Genomic DNA, 19,058 nt, shown 5'->3' on the forward strand with positions numbered 1-19,058 from the left:
GCCGAGGTGGCAGAAGTGGGAGCGACAGAGTCAGCGGTGTAGGCTTCTCCTCCTCCACTGCTTGCTCCTCCTCGTCGGTCTCATCGCCACTCTCGACGTCTCCCTCATCGGGGCACTTCCCGTAGGCCTTGGCCTCAACACATTTCTTCTCCAGGATGGTCTGGAGGGTAGAGAGTTCCTCCTGATAGGAGATGTCCGTGCCCTGCAGGACTACCATGCCTCCCCCCTTCTTCTCGACCAGCGGAGACTGTTTCGGGGAGATGGTGGGCATCACCTTCTCCGGTGTCTTCTCAATGGGCTGGGACGACTATTCCTTTCTGGCAGGCAGGGAAACTCTCGCCTTGGAGACCATACCCTGCGAACCTGCGTCCGCGGCCTTCACTAGGGACGCCTCCACGCCTTCGATGGAAGGCTTCGCCGTGTGAATCTGGGCCTGCGCGACCTTGTTCGAGCTTGGGGCCTTCACCTTGGGGGAGGGTCAGCACCATGCTCCCTCTTGGCCTTCTCCCACTGGCCCGTCTGGGGCTTCTGCAGAAGCTTACCCTGGTGGTCCGACTTCCTCTTCTTAGCCGAACCGGAGCATTGGCTCATGGTCGAAGTTGCCGGAGACACTGCGCCGGCCCTGGCCGCCAGGGAGCCCTTCGCAATGGCCCACCCGGAGCCCGCACACTCACAGTGCTTGGCCTTTGGTTGGGCCCCTGTCGCCGGGGCGCCCTCAAAGGTCTTAGAAGACTGCTCAGATATATTCTTGTGGCTGGAGGAGGCATGCTGCCGGGACGCACCTGTAACAGGGGCCTTGGCCTGGAGCCACTCGGTGAGGCACCTGCGCCGGTCCTTCATGGTGCGGGGGGACCATCTCCCTGCAAAACGCACAGTCTTCCTCCACGTGCATTTGATCTGAATGCAGGCAGTAGAGGCACATGGAGTGTCCATCGTCCAAATAGATGTTCCGAAGGCCACATCCTGGACAAATCCTGAACAGAGACGTCGAGTCTTCCTTCTCTTCTGCCATCTCCACGCGGGGTTGGCCTTGAAGAAGCGTCAGAGAGGATTCACAGCTCGAAGTTTCTTTGGTTAGTTTGAGCAGTATCCCTGCTTGAACTTGTACTTCTGTTTTTAGAAGTTCAAAGACTGAGACCAAAGAGTTTAAAACAAAACACAAAGCCGAGAGGGTGACTTAATTTGTTTGTGGGACGGCCAATATCTCCTTAGTCCCCTGTGAAGAGCCCCCATCTTCTAGTTGCTCACTTCATCCTCTGCAATGACCCCTTGAGGGTTAAGACCTGACCCCGGCCAGGCATCCTGGTAGTCCCATGACTCTCCACAGCTGATCGATTCATCCTGACAATCGCCTACCAGGAGATCTGGGATCCTTGTAATTTGCTTCGACAGGGGTCTCCAAAGGTGGAATATCCAGACCCCCCCAATCGATCATTCATGCTCTTGCTTCTTTTCCTGCAAAAATGATCGTCTATCCTCGTCTGTATTTTCTTGGTGGTAACAGTATATTCAAGACCCCGTTTCCATGCTTGACTTATGGAAGGGGACACCTCTTGATTAACCTCCTCAGGACTAGCCAGGAGATGAGGATGGCCCGCATAGACTTGCGCCTGCATCACTTGGGTCACAGTAGATGGCAAAGAACTTGAAGTGCCCACTGGCACCCCAATAGCTGGTATGGCCGATGTTTCCGTGAAAGAACCATCCCATTCTGGGGGTCTAACATCATCCGTGAGCATTGTACTCAGAAGTTTAATTTCCTCTGGCACCCACAACCTGCCCTGCCGAGTGAAGTTGTCCCCACTGTTCCAGAGCAAAAACTGTTCCTGGAGTAAATTAATACCCTGCACCCCCCAGCGCAGAATGTACCCTTTCGTTTTTTTCCACACCTCTGTTAATGAGAGTACTGTTCCAATTACCCGCTGGGGGGAAAGCAATTTCAATGTGAAAAGACCAGGGGGAGGGTTATTTAAAAGCAGCTGCTAAACTGCAAGTGGTTTACAATATTTGGTTTACAAATAACTTTGCCTTCATCTGAATTCACGCATCCCCCGCTCACCACTCTATGGCAGCGTCCGCATCAGCTTGGAGAGCCGAGGAACCAGCGTAACCGCAGATAAGGAGGCACTGGATTTTCCACTGGTTCCAGAACACTAAGCCCAACGGAACAGCCCAGCTCCGCTCAACTAGGCTAGGCTAGCCTCCCACGGGGCACAGCACAACACAGCTCGAGTCATATCAGCCGAGGCTTCCGTTAGAGAAAAGGACCTCAGGCGATCAAACGCTCGTCCAGATCGTCAAGCCGCACTGGCGTATAGCGTTTGATAGACTAACCGCTTCCGACAATCTACCTCTGAAGATTATCCATCATATTATATGAAATCACAATTATAAAAACACAACACTATGCCTGAAGGTACACAGACCAAAGCAAAAACCTTATTTGGTACACCTAACAGTAGTTCTAATGAAGTCACTGCTTTTCATACACATTCAGTATAAGTCACACCTATTCTGAGGGAGTAAAAACCAATGGTTACTTTCAGATAACATTCACTAATGGAAGGGTAGTAGACCCTACCAGTTGTACCGTAACACTCAGTAACAAATCACAATCAGTCAACTGGACAGTATAAGTTCTGTGAATAGTTGAACACTTATTCTAGGTGCAGTAAAAACCTAGAACTACTTTTGGGATAACACAGTTATACTAGGTGAGTAAAACCGAATGATGTAATAATCAATTACAGGTGCTTTTGAGATCAGTGAAACACAGATTGAGATTAGCAGAAACTCTTGTAACTTCTTTTTGGATGGCACACAGCTAACTCAAGGTATATGATATGATATGATAGTTTATATAGCGCCTATACACAATGTGTTTCAAAGCTCTTCAAGGGAAGGGAGAGACCAAGGGAAAATACAATTACATTCTTACAGGCCATGAAGAGTAAGGATGTGAAATTAAATATCGCACTATGCCTGACGACATTTCAGATAGTGCAAGCGCCAAGACATAGATAAGGAAGGGAGGGGGATGTGGCTCTGTGAATTTGGTGCCTTTTACAGGAGCACAGAAGAAGACAGCATATCGCCGGTCGGATTTTCGTCGTTACAAAGGTCCAGCACTCTGCTGAAGGGACTTTTCGGACTAGATCTGTGTCTCGAGGATACACCAGGATGCCCACGAAGTTTCAGTGAGACTTGGAAGACTGTGCACTATACAATGATTCGAGGCAACAGGATATTGGGGTATTGCAGCACCATAGGGTCGCAGCAAGGTGTGGGATGGCTCAAAATGCTGGTCTTGAGTGTAGTGGATCTTACCAGTTTCTGGATCGGGGTCATCATTTTCAGAGTCCCCAAGTCAATTGGAAGCAAGGGCTACAGCAGGCTCCGGTTACACAGCAGGCTCTCCGGTCACTGGAAATCGCCTCAGCCACTTTTTCCTTCATCATCCTCTTTGGTTTTGGTTCCAGTGTTCGACTTGCCATCAGCTTCCAGGTTCAGAGCATTTAACAGGAACTACAGCACAACTTCTGCATTCTCTCCCTGCATTTTACAACAAGGGGCTTTCCGGTTGTCAGAGCCAGGCCCCCACTGGGATTTGTCCCAATTCAGGCGAGGAAGACAAAGGGCTGTTGAGTTTTGGACTCCTCCCTCGCTTCCTGCCTTCACAAACAGACTGGAGCCTGGGAATTTCCAGGTCTCGATGTCAAGGGAAGGAAGGAGGAAGGACAAGAAACACAAATGGTGAAAAAACAAGACAAGGTCCATTTTGGTAAAATGAGAACCCCTTCGATGCCTTTACTGCAGCTGTGAACACAGCCCGCGGTAAAGGTGCACCAAATTAATAAAAAGGTAGCACTGCCACCAGTCATTGAAGGTAAGCTTGTCCCTGTAACAGAACTGTTATAGTTTTAGCGGGAAAGGAGATACATTGTATCTCCCCAGCACTCCACATAAGTTGGGGGGTGCTGGTTTCACCAAATAATATGCAAAGATCCTTTCTACCCTTGGGAACTGCAGTTCTCTCAAGGGCAGCAAGAGATCGTTAAAAGGGGAATCCCCTAGGGAACCTATTGCCAAAAGGTTGTTAAAGAGCATAACTTTAAAAAGACACTATGTAGAGTCTAAAAAATGACACCCATAAAAAGAGTAAAAGATTCTGTGAGTGTCAAAAAAGGTTCCCACTCACAGAGGTATAAGGAAAAATAATCCACCAGCATCCATCTTACTCAACACTGGTGCTGGGGACTTGTTCCCTTATTTGTAGCTATTTGTACAACTCTTTAGTTGGGTTATAAAATGTACTACTTGTTAAGTACTCTGACTTGAGTAATTTCTTGATTCTCCTCCACCACCATCCCATTCTCTTCAAACTGTTCCCACCACTCCACAATGTAGCAGTCGTCTTTTTGCTTACCTCTCGATCGCCATTGTGAGCCGTCATGGAGGAAAGGCAAGGCTCAATACTCTCATGCCAGGGCAACACATCCTCCTGGTAGTTGTCCAGGAACTTGGTCAAAATTCTGAAAAAATGAAACGGGACACAGATGGCAAAGTGAATACAGAGAATACAATATTCAAACTACAGTCTGAGGAAACCCACGAACATAAAGCAGATTCCTAAATGTAAAATGCTTGAAAGAACTCAAAGTACCAAGATGGATTTTTAGATACAGCCCAGACTGTATTCTGAGACTCCAACCTACTTGGTGAACACAGTCATTGACAGTCTAACCAAAGTGAATCTAGGTAACATGAGCGAGGGGAGTAGAAAGGTTAGACCTCAGGAGCTACATGTAGGGGGCTAGGAGTGTAGGTACAGCTACCGTACAGTCCAATATTAGTCCACACAAAAGTACACTCATTTATTATTTATTAGACCTCAAAACATCAAGCAGGTCAAACTAAAGGGAAGCGTATATCACACAACACAATTATATAGATATATATGCCAGTAATTATAAAAGTGTGACTAACTGCACTTTATACTAAAACGCAGTAAAAACAGTTCAGCTAAGTAATGAAACTACAAAGTAAAGTGAAAAGAACAATGTATGAAAACAAACCATATACCTGGTCTTTTCTTACTATAGACACCTACCTACAGCAGTGCTTTCCAATCAGGGAAGAAAGCATAATGCCTCAACGGAGTCGAAGGCCCTCATTACAAGGTTACCGTTAGGCCGCCGGTGCTACAGACGGTTTACCAGCAACCTTGTCTTACCATTTCCGCCGCCCGATATTCCAGTAATACCAGAATATTATGGGCCACAGAGGAACAGTAAATTCCCATTCCTGTGGAGTCCTATGGAACACCAGCACCGTTAGCAACAGTTTTGGTGCTTCAGTGAAAAATCTGCCGGTAGGGGCCTGAACTACTGGCAGGACAGGCCTGCCTCTAATTCACAGCCCCTACCGGCAAAGGCTCGCAGTGACCCGGTCCGGAAAAGCTACCTGTAACCGTTGTTATCACACTTTTATTTCGGACGGGGTGACTCAAAATGAAGGCCAAAGTTTCAGTTAAGTACCTGAGAGGGATGTAGGCAGTGACAAGGCAAACCAACAGGTTGTTAGAAAGATGTAGTTCAAAGTCTCCTTTAACAGCTATGAATTTGAGGGATACAATTAATCTGACCACAGTAGGGACTAGCCTGGTGGGATGTTTGGTTAGAACGCCAACAATCACAGGCAGGCAAGTGAGTGAGTGGACTTTGCACCCATATAATCCCAATGGTGGGGGATAGGGTTCCAACAAAAATGCACGCCTGGTCCTTAAAACGATTTTCTGAGTGGCCACCCCAGTCCCTGGGGGCACGTCTGCTGTTGGTCCAGAGGTCGCAGGCGCTGAAGATGGTGTTGGAACTTGGAACAGCTACGCAGCCATTCCAATCTCTGGTTCTGGGACGGCTCTGATAGACATGCAGCTGAACCAGCCAGACAGCACAAGCCAGCAGCCACAGCAGGCCCCACAACCTGAAGAGACCACCAGGACACAACAGAAACAGGGAAGCAGAGATGAAAACCCAGTCTGGGGTAAGCAGGGAAGATTTGTGAGAGCCGTCAAGTTCTGTCTCCAGGAAGTCCCCTCTTCATCCTGGTGAGCAGCAGGAGAGATGATCTTAGCTCACAAGTCGACAACTGCTGCAGCAGAGAGGCCTTAGCCTGTGGATGGGCAGCCCACAGGATGGTCCCGGGACACTTCTGATATCCGGCTTCAGGTATCGAGCGCAGGTCTGGTAGGTCCCCCCCAGTCCAAGGGTCAAAACACTGAGCAGTGCCTCACTGGGAGATGGCTCTGGAAATGCTGATTGTCCTTGGCAGCGGTCTTCAGTGCAGGCTCCACTTCTTTGTAATCTTTGCGACAGTGGTCAACCTGAGAAATGGCTACAGCGCTCCTCTTATCCCATATTCATAGCCAAGCCCACCAATGCCAAGGCCTGCACAGTTCAAACAGGCATGGGCTACCCAATCCTTCACAGACACAAGGCGCACACGCCTGGTAGAGATATGTATTGGGACCAGGCAGTACCAAACACAGCCCTGCCTAGCCCTTCCACACGAAGGGGGCTAGACCAGCAATCCAACCTGAAAACCGGAAAATGCATTATCTGATACAGTGTTTCCTGACTTCAGAGGACGGAAATACTGTGACAAAGCAAGACCATCAAAGGACAGGACTTAAAACACATAACAAGGCCATTTTGACTATATGGTACTCAAAACTGCATTATGCAGAAAAAAATATAAAATGGTACATGCTGTACTTCACTAAGGTGATATGTGCCATATATAAGATGCTGGCTTTACCCGATGCCAGTTTATATACAATTGTTTTGATGGTGTTACTAATAGCCTGAACGTGGCGACACATATCAACCTCTCCATTTTGGATTTCAATTGCATAGTCCTGTCGGTGTTAGTTGCCCTTTTATAGTTATTTCTATCAATTATTTTGCGGGTACCTCTGTCCTAAATGTAACAACTATTCATTTGTTCATGTAGTCTCTCAAGTGTAACAGTACCCGATATGCAGATATCGGCTGAAGAGAGAGAGTGCTACAGTTGCTTCCGCCTGCACGTGAGGGGTCCAGATTTTTTAATTTGGATGACAAGGGCATATATTGCCTTTAATATATATATATGCCAGGTACGCGAGTAGTCTCTCTCCACAATTAGAGGGGGAGTCGGGTCCGAAGTCTTAGGGGAAAATGTACATTCATATACTGTTGATGATATACACTGGCCACCAGTATGCAACAGTATTTCATTGATCGCCGTGAAAGGGCTACACAAAGTCTGTTTCTATGTCTGGTATACAAATACTGGATAGGAAGGCGTTTGAATTTGGCGCCCAGAAGCAGCACTGTAACCGTCCCGATAGACCAGTGTCTAGAGTAACTTTTAGCCCCAAGGGGCATTAGAAAAATTGGGGGGTGGGGGGAGAGGGCGCTTTAACAGTGGAGAAAGACTAGTCAGCACTGCAGTGTGGCAATGTGTGAGAGACATAGTGCCCCCTTTGGGCAATATAGTCCACATAGAGCCGATGAAGGGACGCCAAGCAAAGCATCAATAGCAGGTTGCTAGCTCTATCACTTGGAACATATGGATGACAGGCTGGGATGTGTATCTCGCTTGTCTAGATGCAGTGGAGTGAGAGAAGATAACCATCTGAGAGTTACCACAAGAGAGGAAAGAGAAAAGCAGACTTTTGGAGTCCCCACAACAGTTATTTTGTCCCAGAGCATCAAAAAGAGAGGTACGCGAGAACCATGAGACGCGCAACAATGGATAAAGCGAGTTGAAAGGCAGACCTTAAACTGAAGGGGACAGAGCTCCAGATAAGATTTAGAGGTGGGAATATTTTACTCCCTATATTTTAACTTTTTAGAGTTAATGTAATTTTAAGAGAGCAAAAATGACTTTTCTCCTTTGCAAGAGTGTAAAATGTATGTGGCATCCAGCCGATGGGTGCAAAAACTGTATGGAAATCATTACCATGCGCCAGCTTTCTGCATTGTGACAGAATACGTGCTGCATTATTTATCTAAGGTCTGGCCATTTGATCTCCCCTGTATATATTTAAATGTTGAAAACACAAAAACCTAGCCAATTAGATAGTAAAGAAAACCTGAATTGTATTATCTGTTTTCAGGTTCGATAGCAGAATTGTCAATTTTACACACTGCTTTCATAATACGAGTGTATATTGAATTATAAGTGTAAAATAATCTGCCTCTGCATGATTATGCACACAGCACAGGCAAAATACAATTGTGCAATACTGGTTTGCATTCACTGGAAAAAAGCATAATTTGTTACAAAAGATAAATTCTCAAATGCAACTTAGTTTTTCATCTTATTAATTAGACAATCCTAAAATGCTAGGAAAATAAATATGCACAGTGCTTCTGTTCGCTCGATGACCATCTACACACAACACAGCAGAAGCTGAATGGAAATAAACCATTCCTTTGATCACAGTGTGCAGTTTCTTTTTTTGAAAGGTTTCAGAGAAATGTTCTCCATGGCTTGCAATAACATCCATCTAGATAAAAATCACAAGAAGCCTTCTGGTTTCTGTCAAGTAACCCGAGCTTTGCACTGCCCTCTGCTCTAAACCTGGGTGTAAATGTACAAGGGAAAATAATAAAGCTGTCATATTTACAAGATTTTCATGCGTAAAAAGGTCTGGTACGAACCTTATCTGGAAGATGGAGAGGGAAGTTCTTTCCTTTTTTAGACATCTCCCTTCCACTGACCGGCCATGTGTTCTCCGTGTCCCTGTGCCATCAGGTGGTTTCATTTTCAAGTGAAGCAGTCACCCGAGCATGACAAATCACAGAATCCGAGGTCCAGAGCTCAATTGTTGTGGTATGGCCCTTGGTGCTTTTAATTTATATATGTAATGTAAATTGTTAAGTGATTCATTCTAGAAGTTAGCCATTTGTTTTTGTTTTTTTGTAGATGGTGACAAGTACAAAAGGTTGTAAGCGTTGGGGCATACTACGGCAACGACTTGTGTCCCGAAGAAGGCTGGCGTATCAAAGGGCCACGGTAAGGGCTCAGATACACATGTCGATGACTATTTGTTTTTAAGAAATAGAGACACTATTAAGAAGCAATTAGGTGTATTTTAATATGGTAATCAAATTGTTATTGTAAAGCCCTCATCAACGTTAAGGGCTTGTATATATTGTTTGGAATTGGTTGCTATGGTGAGAGTGATGCTAAATGGTGATGCATGATTAGTTTGGTATCTATATACTCATGAAACAGTAGTGTGATAGTTATAGTGACATGAAGACATTTTTCTAATGGTGGATATTGCAGAATGTTGGTAATTTACATTGACAAAATGAAACTATTCTTAAGAGAGAAGTTATATGATTGGAAGTCAATCTAATCAGTTCTGTCTGCCACTTGTGGGTCTTGATCTTTGTGTGGGTTATAGTATCATTGGTGAGTTGATATACCTACTGCGGAGACCAGCATGTAGGCTGCAGGTCACAGGTTTGCTTCTCAGAGTACCACTAAGGCAGTACTAAAATCTCCTATTCCATTACTTTGAGACTTGGGTACCAACTCTCAATTATATCACGCGCTGCAAAAACAAGTGACTAAGGATCCTGCGCCACAAACTGATCCGACACACATCCCAGAACAAGAAAGACTGCTATTTACTCCTCACAGACAAATCCAGAAACCATTAAACAGGCTGATCTTGCCCGGACCTGCATTTAATCAATACAAATGATAATATTCCTATAACACTTCATGCAGCATTCCATCCAATTCTTATAGCTGCAATAATAGGTGTTAACCACAATTTAAGAGTACTCAATGTATCATCCTCGGACCAAGCATTATTGGTATTGTATATTGCACTAAATGCTAGACTCCTCCGTTATGTAAACACACAGCACAGATTTATTCCTAAAATGTGTGTGTTGCCCCTGAGCTATCCTGCATTTGCTTCAGTCAGCACTGCTAAGGGACTTGTAAAATGCAACATGGCCCCCATATCTTTAGGGCAAACCTGAACTTGTGAGACAACCAAAAGGGATGATGAGATCAAAAGAGCTAAGATGCAAGTACATTGCATCTTGTCTTTTTTTTCCATACTGCCTTCATTCTGCAGACTATGAACTGCCACCCCCCAACCCCCCCACCCCCCACACACAAAGTTCTGGCGGGTGTTGTGATGGAGTAACCACAAAGGGGAGTTTCAAGGCAGTTCCCTACTGCTTATGCCAAATTATTGTAACACTCGAACAACAGAAGGTAAAGTAATGATGATGTTGTTGTGATGGATCAGCAATGATTTCCCCCAGAAAAACCTGGCCTAGGACCCTTCCCATGTGGCCAGGAAAATGCAGACACTCTCTGATCCCAACCCTGGGTGTGGTGTTCTGCGTGAGGATCACATGAGGGGAGGTGAAGGGGGCAGGGAGCAGGTCAGGAGAAATGGGAAACCCCCTTGTTCAACTTTTCCCAAAAACCCCAATCTTCTAATGGCTGTCGGGGACATCAGGGGTGGTAATGGAAGAGTTAGGCTATGAACAAGGATACATGGAGTCTGCAGAGCACATAAGTTGCAGGGTGGTGGATTTATGTGCAATACTAAATGGTTATTTTCCTTAATGCCTTTGCTCAGAGATCTGCTGTGTTAAACACTCAAGAGGGTGGATTGGGCTTGAACCCAAGCTAAGATGATGGATTCCTTCAGCAGTGATCCGTTTTAGAATGTAGAGGACAGATTTCCTGGCAGTACATTCTAAACTGCCTTTCATCATTTTCTCTTGTATAGTTTAGTCATGTTTTATTGAAGCTCCCCCTTAGGCCTTCCCTGAATCTACTTAAGAAGTCATAAGAGAAAGCAAAGAAGAAGTAGCCAGCCGTCTACAGTGAACTGGTGGGAGCGCAGCTTGTTGGCGAGCTTGCAGTTTCTTTTTATTAAACTTAAAAACTCTGAACTATGAAAAGTGTAGGAAACGCAGCGCGCAAGAAAATCTGCTAGTAGGAGTGCAAAGAAATGTTTTTGTTATTTCACGTTCAGCAAGTAGTAAATTAGTCATGAGAACGCTGCGCACAACAAAAGGAGCAAGATTAGGTAATTTTTAAGACTCATGAATGTCGAGTGCTTTTGAAACTGTTTGTCTAAGCTCTGCGTGGAAGGCTGCGGTTACGCGCACATTCACATTCTGAAATTGGTTGCTGTTTTAAAAGTGAGAGCTTTGAGGTTAAATGCAATCACTCTTTGAAATTAACAAAGTGACTGGAGTGCCGCAGTAATTCTCAGCAAATTTTTGCTTCGCTTCCGTAATGGAAACGAAGCCATCTGCTGATGTAAAGAAAAGAAAAAAAGAGGCAACGAGAACGCAATACCTCTTTCTTCCTGCGAGTGGCAAGGTCGCTCAGTACACTGCTTTCGCTCATGATGACTGATGCTGGAAATACATTGGAGGGACTGGGCCTCCCTGTCCTTGTCCTGTAGTCCCTTTTAATTTGCCTTCTATATTGTTTTCTGCCCAGGAGTCCATGTGGGACTCCTGGCAGTGCAGCTCTTCCTGTTTTTGGTTTGGTGTACAGACCCATGGGATACCCCCATGGCAACCATGGGTGGGGTTACAACCCTGTGCCCCTGTTTTTGGGCACCTGTTTGTGGCCCACAGAGCAGGGTATGGGCTGGTGGCAGCTCCATGCGGACTTTGACAGGTGCTCCGAGTATCCTCCATTGTGGGGAAACCCAGGCGCTGCCATTGGAATCAGTTGATTCCTGATAGGAAACAAGATGACCCCTGTGACCTCTTGCTTTCTATTGCCTGTTACCTTGTTTTCCACAAGTCCTAGGAAGCCCCGACTCTGTCTCTTCCCCCTGACTGGCCGTTGGGTGGAAGTTGACCGCTCAAGGAGGATCCGTCGACGACTAGTCGTCGAACTGTGCTATTCCAGGTACATTGGGGTGGTAGAAACCTGTTACGCTCACCTGATCTCTGCGGAGGCGTTGGGGCACGGTTGCAACCCTCTCTGAACTTGAATCACCCCCTTCAGGCATCTCCCTCAGTAGAAAAGCTGTGAGCGGTGGTGATACTGCTCCTGCATGGAGATAAAAGTGTGAGTGCGCCTATTTGTGATGGTTGTACCTCTCGAACCCTTCACCCCAAAGTACGGTTTCTGTGAGCATACGCCGGCCCATAAAGCTCACCGGTGAATTATGGAAGATAAACTCTCCGTCCTGCTACTTTTTGGCAGGGGCACGTCGAATGGGATCTAGTTCCTTCACTGATCCCTGATAAGGATTAGTCCAGTCCAGCTGCGACTATGCTTCTCCTTATGATTGGTAAGTCTTTCTTGAGCTCTTGTGATGCTGTTCGTTCTGTTTAATGTCTTTATATGGTGCTCCTATTTATGCCCGCAATGTCCCTCTTCTGTTTTCTTCCTGTAGATGGAAATCCGGCCTCAATGCAGCTGTGAGACGCGAGATGCGGCCGGATGGAAGATGGATGGTACCGCAATGTTCCACAGCAGGTAAGTGATGGTTTAAGGAAAAGCGTCTAACCTTGTCTTCCGTTTTTTCCTAGCAGGCGCTGCTGTCGACGATGGAGCGTGTCGTTCTGCAGTGCCAAGATGAAGATTTCGGCGTTCCGGAATGTGTAAAGATGAATACGTGGTTCGCCGAAGAGATGTACAGGTAAGAACAGCTTCCCCCAGTTGGTAAGTATGCTGGCAGGAAGCAGGATGTCCAGGAAGCAGGATGTTCAAAGGTAAGTCTGACCTCAGGCGACAGTGAGTGTTATGCTGTTTGCAAGTGCAGAATAACGTGAAGCGTCTGTCTTGAGGATCGGGGCAGCTTATATAGCTGAGATTGTGGGCACGCCGATTAGGGCCGGCTTACCTGCCACTCATAGAGAGTGAGCACGTGCAAAGGCAATCCGTAGCAGCCACACCCAAGAATACACTTGGGGCTGCTTAATGGATGGAATGTTCAAGGTTTATAGATCGGAAGTGCTATGTCCATAATAAAAGCGTTTTGGTTTTAAATGGATGTTCTTGTTTACTTTTGTTCATGAGCCTGGCACCAGGACAGTGTCCACCAGGTCTCCTGTGCATGCGACCCCTGCATGACTGTGCACCTGACTTCATGACCATGACAAAACCTTATAGAAGGAAAATGAGACTTCTAGAACAATATATGGACTGGGCTTGTGGTATCTCTATTTTACGGGTTGCCCAGGTTGGGGGGCAGGGATCGCCACACAGAACTGTGTCTAGTGGTAGCGACCAGTATTCTGCCAATTGTTCTAACCAACTGCTCTCCTCCTATATCTATTGTTGGTTATGTTTATTAAGTGATTTGTGTGACATTTAACCAAAGTACAGTTGATGCACTGTAATGAAATCTGATAATAATTGTGGTACCACTTAGAACTGTATATATTTGCCATTGTAGATTTACTGAGCACAAAGTGAGTTATTGTGTATATAACTTTGAACCTTTAATTATATAAAGACTGTGTTAATTAATACAGTGTGTGGATGTTTCTTTGTGGGAGCTTGTGGACTACACTGTACTTAAGAACCAGCCCGCATCACCTCCTGAGAGGCTAGGCCTTGATTACTCGTCCATTGCTACCGTAATAGAGAATCTTGGCTGGGGTCCTCTGTGCCTCTCCTCTACCATATAGAGAGTAGACGTACAGTCCCCCCCTCCAGTCTTTACAATGACAGCTTGTTTATTTTGCAGCTTTGAAAAAGGTTTCCAGACTACGCACTACGGCAACTAAATGCCGGCGGCCGTTTTAGTTAAAATTCTGGGTAGTGTCGTTTTTTGATGCGCATCTTAGTAAGTCAGTTAGCAGGGAATTCAACAGAAATCATTCATCTGTGCATTTTAAACATCTTTACATTTTTTGAAGAAAGACTGGCAGAAGGTTGTTTATTATTTTGGAAAACTACTTATTGGAACTCAAGCATAGCTTTTAAAGCAGAGTCACATAAGGAATCAATAAGACTTTCGGAGTTCAAATCTTTCTTCATTGAATTCAGGTTTCTCTGGAGTTTGGAGGGAGAAATTAAGTGAAGGCAAGTCAATTTCATTTAATACAGAATTTTAAAGGCAAACACAAACTATTCAGTATTATTTTCAAACCCTCCAAGCTATTTGCAGAGGAAACCCCGGTATAAGCCACTTCATTGAATTGAAACATTGTTTTAAAGTAAATATGCAATTGTGTTTAACTACTCTTAATTCCCAGTGTTGAACTTAAAGTAAGAAGAGCGCCTGTGTCGTTTATTGTTTTGTCCCATTCCCCTTTGCCCCACCAATTGATCTGAACCTCACTGTAAATCAAAGGTGGAGCACAGAACAGCTGGAGAGAGACTGTGGGGTTCAGCAGCTCCTACGGAAGGAAAAGCAAGAACCTGACAATGGGCTTATTACAAAACAGAATAAATGAGAAAAACTAACTTTGCCATTAGGGACTTCAAGTCCCATAAGCTCCTACGTACTGGGACGAGGAAGAAGACTAAAGAGGAGCAAAGCTGCCGGAGTGGTCAGATCATTAATAGAAATGACCTACACCTGAGGGAGGCTGGGAGGCTTAAAAGGCCCGAGGTGCAGACCAAGATCGAGCAAGAAGAGCAGTGTGATTTGTGTGTGCAGCCGACACAAACTGGAAGAGGGAGAAGACTGCACCGCTTTTAGGCAGAAAACAGAAGCCGGTTCTGAGAGGGTCTATGCCTACCGACGCCACAAGTGCAGAGGTTGTGCAGCAGGAAGCGTGCAAAAGGGAAGCTTATGCTCTGAAGACCTGTTTTGCAGAGGCTGTACAGCAGGAAGCGAAAGCAAGGGAAGCTTTCCTCACCAAGAGGCTGTCTTCAGTGGCTGGCGCCAGAGAGCCACCGGAAAAAAGGAAGCTCCAGTAAACTGTGGTACGGGCAGTTTGCCGGGTTGAGAGGACCCACAGAAGCAGAGCACCTGCGAGCAGCGAGGGGAATGGACGCACACGCCATACCCGGTGTGTTCACAAGCAGTTAGTGACCCCAGAACATTCTGAGATCGCTCACGTGGTCCAGTCAGGCGTAACTTTGAATACCGAACTATCAGAAAGCAACAAAAGCAGTATTTGTTAAAGCCAAATGACTGTAAAGCTAAGTGTGTGCGTTTGTTGAGAACCCACCAACTCAATGGGGCAATACGAGTAAAAGCTAATGCATATAACTATTGCCAAAGCCAAACAAAACCAAAAACCCAGCAATTTAAATCCAAGAGATATTGACAAAGGCAGAAGGGGACTAATGAAAGGTCCAAAGGTTGTGAAGCTTGTTGCCCACAACTTGTATATAGCAAAAGCTGGTATAAACCCACATTGCCAAAGCCAAGAAAGAAGCAGAATAAGATCCTAGCCTTGTCAGTATTTGGTTACCTATGCAGTTGAAAAACTAGAGTGCTAAAAAAAGGCTGCCCTCCTGGGGAAGGTTATCCGGAGGGAGAGAAGTATAGTTTGCAGAAGAGTATTAAAAAGCACCAATGTGAATCTTGTTTTCCTTGAAGAGCTGCTAAACATTGATGTTGCAAAACAATGAACACTGTGAAGCTGTTGTAAAGCTATTACAAGTGGATCTTAACCACAGAACCACTTGCTGTTGTGAAATGCTGTTCAAGCAGGGCAGTATGCCTGGATGGCAAACCTTTGAAGTAGTAGGCCTGGCATGGGAGTAAACAAGGTATAAGTTGAAGACGTGCTATGAAGTGGTGCCGACCAAGACTATTTATGTTGTTTGTGGTGCTGAAGAAAGAACTGTATAAATTGGCTATAGAGGAGTTACATTTCTTCAGAAGTACTCAGTTGTGACAAATCCTCCTGACAAAGACAATTGTTGTTGAATCCCTGGAGTGTTGGAACTTTGTGTTGCCAGGTGGACACAAAGAACTGCGTTGGAACTTTGTTACGAACCAGGATTTCCTTATTTCTTTTTGCAACTGTGGAGCAGAATCCTGTTTGAATCAGAATTCACTCAGATTATAAGGAAAGACTGTTGCCATATTACTAATTCAATTGTTAGGTTATTTTTATTGCTTTTGAATTGCCATGCATTACCTCATTGATTTATTATATACACAAGTGTGAGGGACAGTGATCCTTTGTTAGAATATTTCCTTCAGTTTATTTTAGGCAGGCAAGTTCTCGTCAGGGTAGGGATAGTGAGGCGTTTACCCAACATGTTAATTTAATAAAAATGGCATCTTTTGAAAGATCTTCACGAAGTTGTCCGCTTAACTTCTGACAACTCACAGTATGCTTGGTAAATTACGGATGGAGCCAAATCGCTTATAAAGCCTACTAATAGGAGAATCATTTCAGTTTGTATTTGACCACTGAGGAATTATTAAATGCCAAGATGCTCAATGAGGGGAGGGGGGTGGTTTTGCTAGGTTATTTATACAAACTGGTATTTAGTGGCTATTATGCTGTGCCATTCTGACATTTTTTTAAAAATTATTATCTGATGTTTGTTTTGTTTACAATATTGTCATCATAAAATAAAGTGAGCATTTCCTTACATCAAATAAATTCAATTCAATGCAGCACACCATTGTCCAAATCTCAGTCTCTAGTAGCAATTTTTTTTTTTACATTAATTTAAAAGATTTCTTTTAGGAACTTCATCAATCTAAAGGTTGTAGAGAAATGCTCCCCTGCTTGGAGGAAAGCCCAGAATTCATCCTCGCTGCAGATTTTCTTTCAGAAACTGCCTGAACCAAATACTTAGTTCCTAGTTCGGTCAAGCCTAGGCAGAACAGAGCAATGTGCTTCAATGATTCTGTCCGTCCTTCTTTTGAAATGTGTAATAAATATTTAATTTAAACAAATATAGTTACTGAACTACTTTGTAGCAACATGGACTGGATTCCCTCGGTGGAGTGATACATTGACACATGTCGTAAGAATGCTCTCTGAAGCTTCCCTACAAAGCTGGTAACTTATGGCAGTTTTATCCCATAACCGTTAGCGGTCTATTGTCTTTATCCCATGGGATATGGGTGTGTGTGGGAGGGAGGTTCGGGTGTGTGTGTTGTGGAGTGAGGAGGCAGGGGTACATTACTACCATCCCTCACGACTCCTGAGAGCATAGCCTTGACTACTCTGCCAATTGCCACCCAGTCAGGACTAACTTAAAGAAACCCTACCTTCCACTAACAGGTTGATCTCCCTAACTAGAAAGCCTAACAGTTGGACACATTGAAAGTGTCTATTCAAGGTCAGCCACAGGACTAGCACCTCCCAAAACAAGCGTTAAGAGTCTCATGGAAACGATAGGGTGTGCACATCAAGCTACCCCAATTTCATAGGCCAATCTTATTCATATAAATAGTGTATCCATTTCCTCCCCCTAGACAGCATTTCTCATTGCACAGAGTCGAACAAGGGGGAAAAGATGTGACCATAAACACTGATAGTACAGTACGAAGGACGCAGAAGTCATTAAGATACGAGCTAAGTTTACTTCTAGAATAACTTTAAAAAAAATGTCAATAGAATAAAAGCGAGCGTCACACAAGGAGATCCTGGAAGCCACAGGCTGATGCTGGAGTTGAGCAGAGTAGTACTGACAATTCTTCATGGGGGGTTGTGAGTGGTGTCTGCCCACACTACATCAGGAGAAACAAACTATCAAAGTGCTGACCTGGACATTTTTCTTTATATGCTGAATGAGTTGAGCCTTTTCTTCACTTATTCATTGTTATGGGCTCTGTCTTTTGGAACTCTGTTCTCTGTGTTTTACTTTTTCGATGGAGTCTACTTTCCTCCATATCTTTTTTAAGGCATATGTGTTTTACTTTTGCAGCACACAGCTCCTTATGGGCAGTGTTGCTGGGAACCCTATGGGGTCTCTTTTGAGATTATTTTCCTTATCCTCGAGTAACTACAGTTCTTTGTATCTCTACTAAAACTTTATATTCTGAGAGATTAGCACACACCACCTTATGTGAGTGCCGAGGGGATACTTGGTATACCCCTTCTCTCTGCTCCTGTGACTTTTTAGTCACATAGACAACCTTCTAGTTATGGCTGGTGGTAGTGGTTATGTTCTACCGACTATTGTGCTATTTGTTACCGCAGACTGTATTCTTAGTCCCGGTGGTACACAATAGGGGCACCCAAGTACTAACTGGGTTTTTTTTTTTCTTTGTTCGCCATTTCTAGCCTGGTTGTTCTTTGTTAGCCCTTCGTCTACAATTCCGGGAGGGGGAGGTCCGTGTGAGTGTTTTGTCTTTGTCGGGAACCCTTGGGTGTCCCCGCCTAAGCTCCAATGTGTCTGGCAGGTAGGAAGTAGGGGAGGAGTTTTTCACTCTGCTGCTCTTTGTCTGCCTAAGTGCCTGAATGGAACCAGCTCCTACTGGGGGTCTGGCTGTCCCGATTGGACAGCCACCCAACCCTTTCTGTAAACTGCGCAGCCAGTATGCAGAGGAGTGTGCTGAAACTGAATAAAAGGTGAGGTTCCTGAGGTGAAAGGCAAGTTGACCACTGGAAACTGAAGTAACCGAAGACGACGACCAGAGACGCCTGCAGACCCTTTGCAAAACCGTGAAGCGACCACATCGGTGCTGACTCAGTTTTCTATGCGACAGAGGAACTCCGAAGAGGACGACTCCTTACCTTTGGCTGGTAGGACCAACCAGTCCTGAGACGAACTACAATCTGAGCCATGCCTCGAGGTACTGTGGCGTTCCAGAGCTGCAAACTGAATACCAGGGGACCTCTGACGTAAACATAGTGCATCATCTTGCCAATGCCGAATCAGTCCATGTCTTTGCTGAGCTCCAGGTGAACCTCCAGAGACCCAATCCAACGTGTGCAAGTCCCCTCACCAAAGTGTAGGACTCCAAGAATCGAATAAGGACCAGGCAAATCACGTCCCTTTTGGTACTGCAGAAAAGGCGCCAAAACCGCAGACTGAGCAGAGAAGCTGATTAAATCTATTCCAGAGGTCCTCCCTCAACATTGCTGCTGAGAGTTCCCGTCCATTGTCCTGCCTTTCGTCAC

The 19,058-nt window shown here is 45.2% G+C and overlaps 1 protein-coding gene across 3 annotated transcripts in view; it reads right to left on the minus strand.

Annotated features, from left to right (window-relative positions):
* Positions 1-19,058, minus strand: part of CUL9 (cullin 9) — a 1,917,728-nt gene that overhangs the window by 1,392,624 nt on the left and 506,046 nt on the right. For all 3 annotated transcript variants that reach the window (XM_069608881.1, XM_069608880.1, XM_069608879.1), the window contains exon 13: positions 4,427-4,532. In XM_069608881.1, coding sequence (XP_069464982.1) covers positions 4,427-4,532 — 106 coding nt within the window. The remainder of the gene's footprint in view (positions 1-4,426; positions 4,533-19,058) is intronic.

This window comes from Ambystoma mexicanum, chromosome 4q (assembly GCF_040938575.1).
Source record: "Ambystoma mexicanum isolate Mex_15411 chromosome 4q, UKY_AmexF1_1, whole genome shotgun sequence".
Taxonomy (NCBI): Eukaryota; Metazoa; Chordata; class Amphibia; order Caudata; family Ambystomatidae; genus Ambystoma; species Ambystoma mexicanum.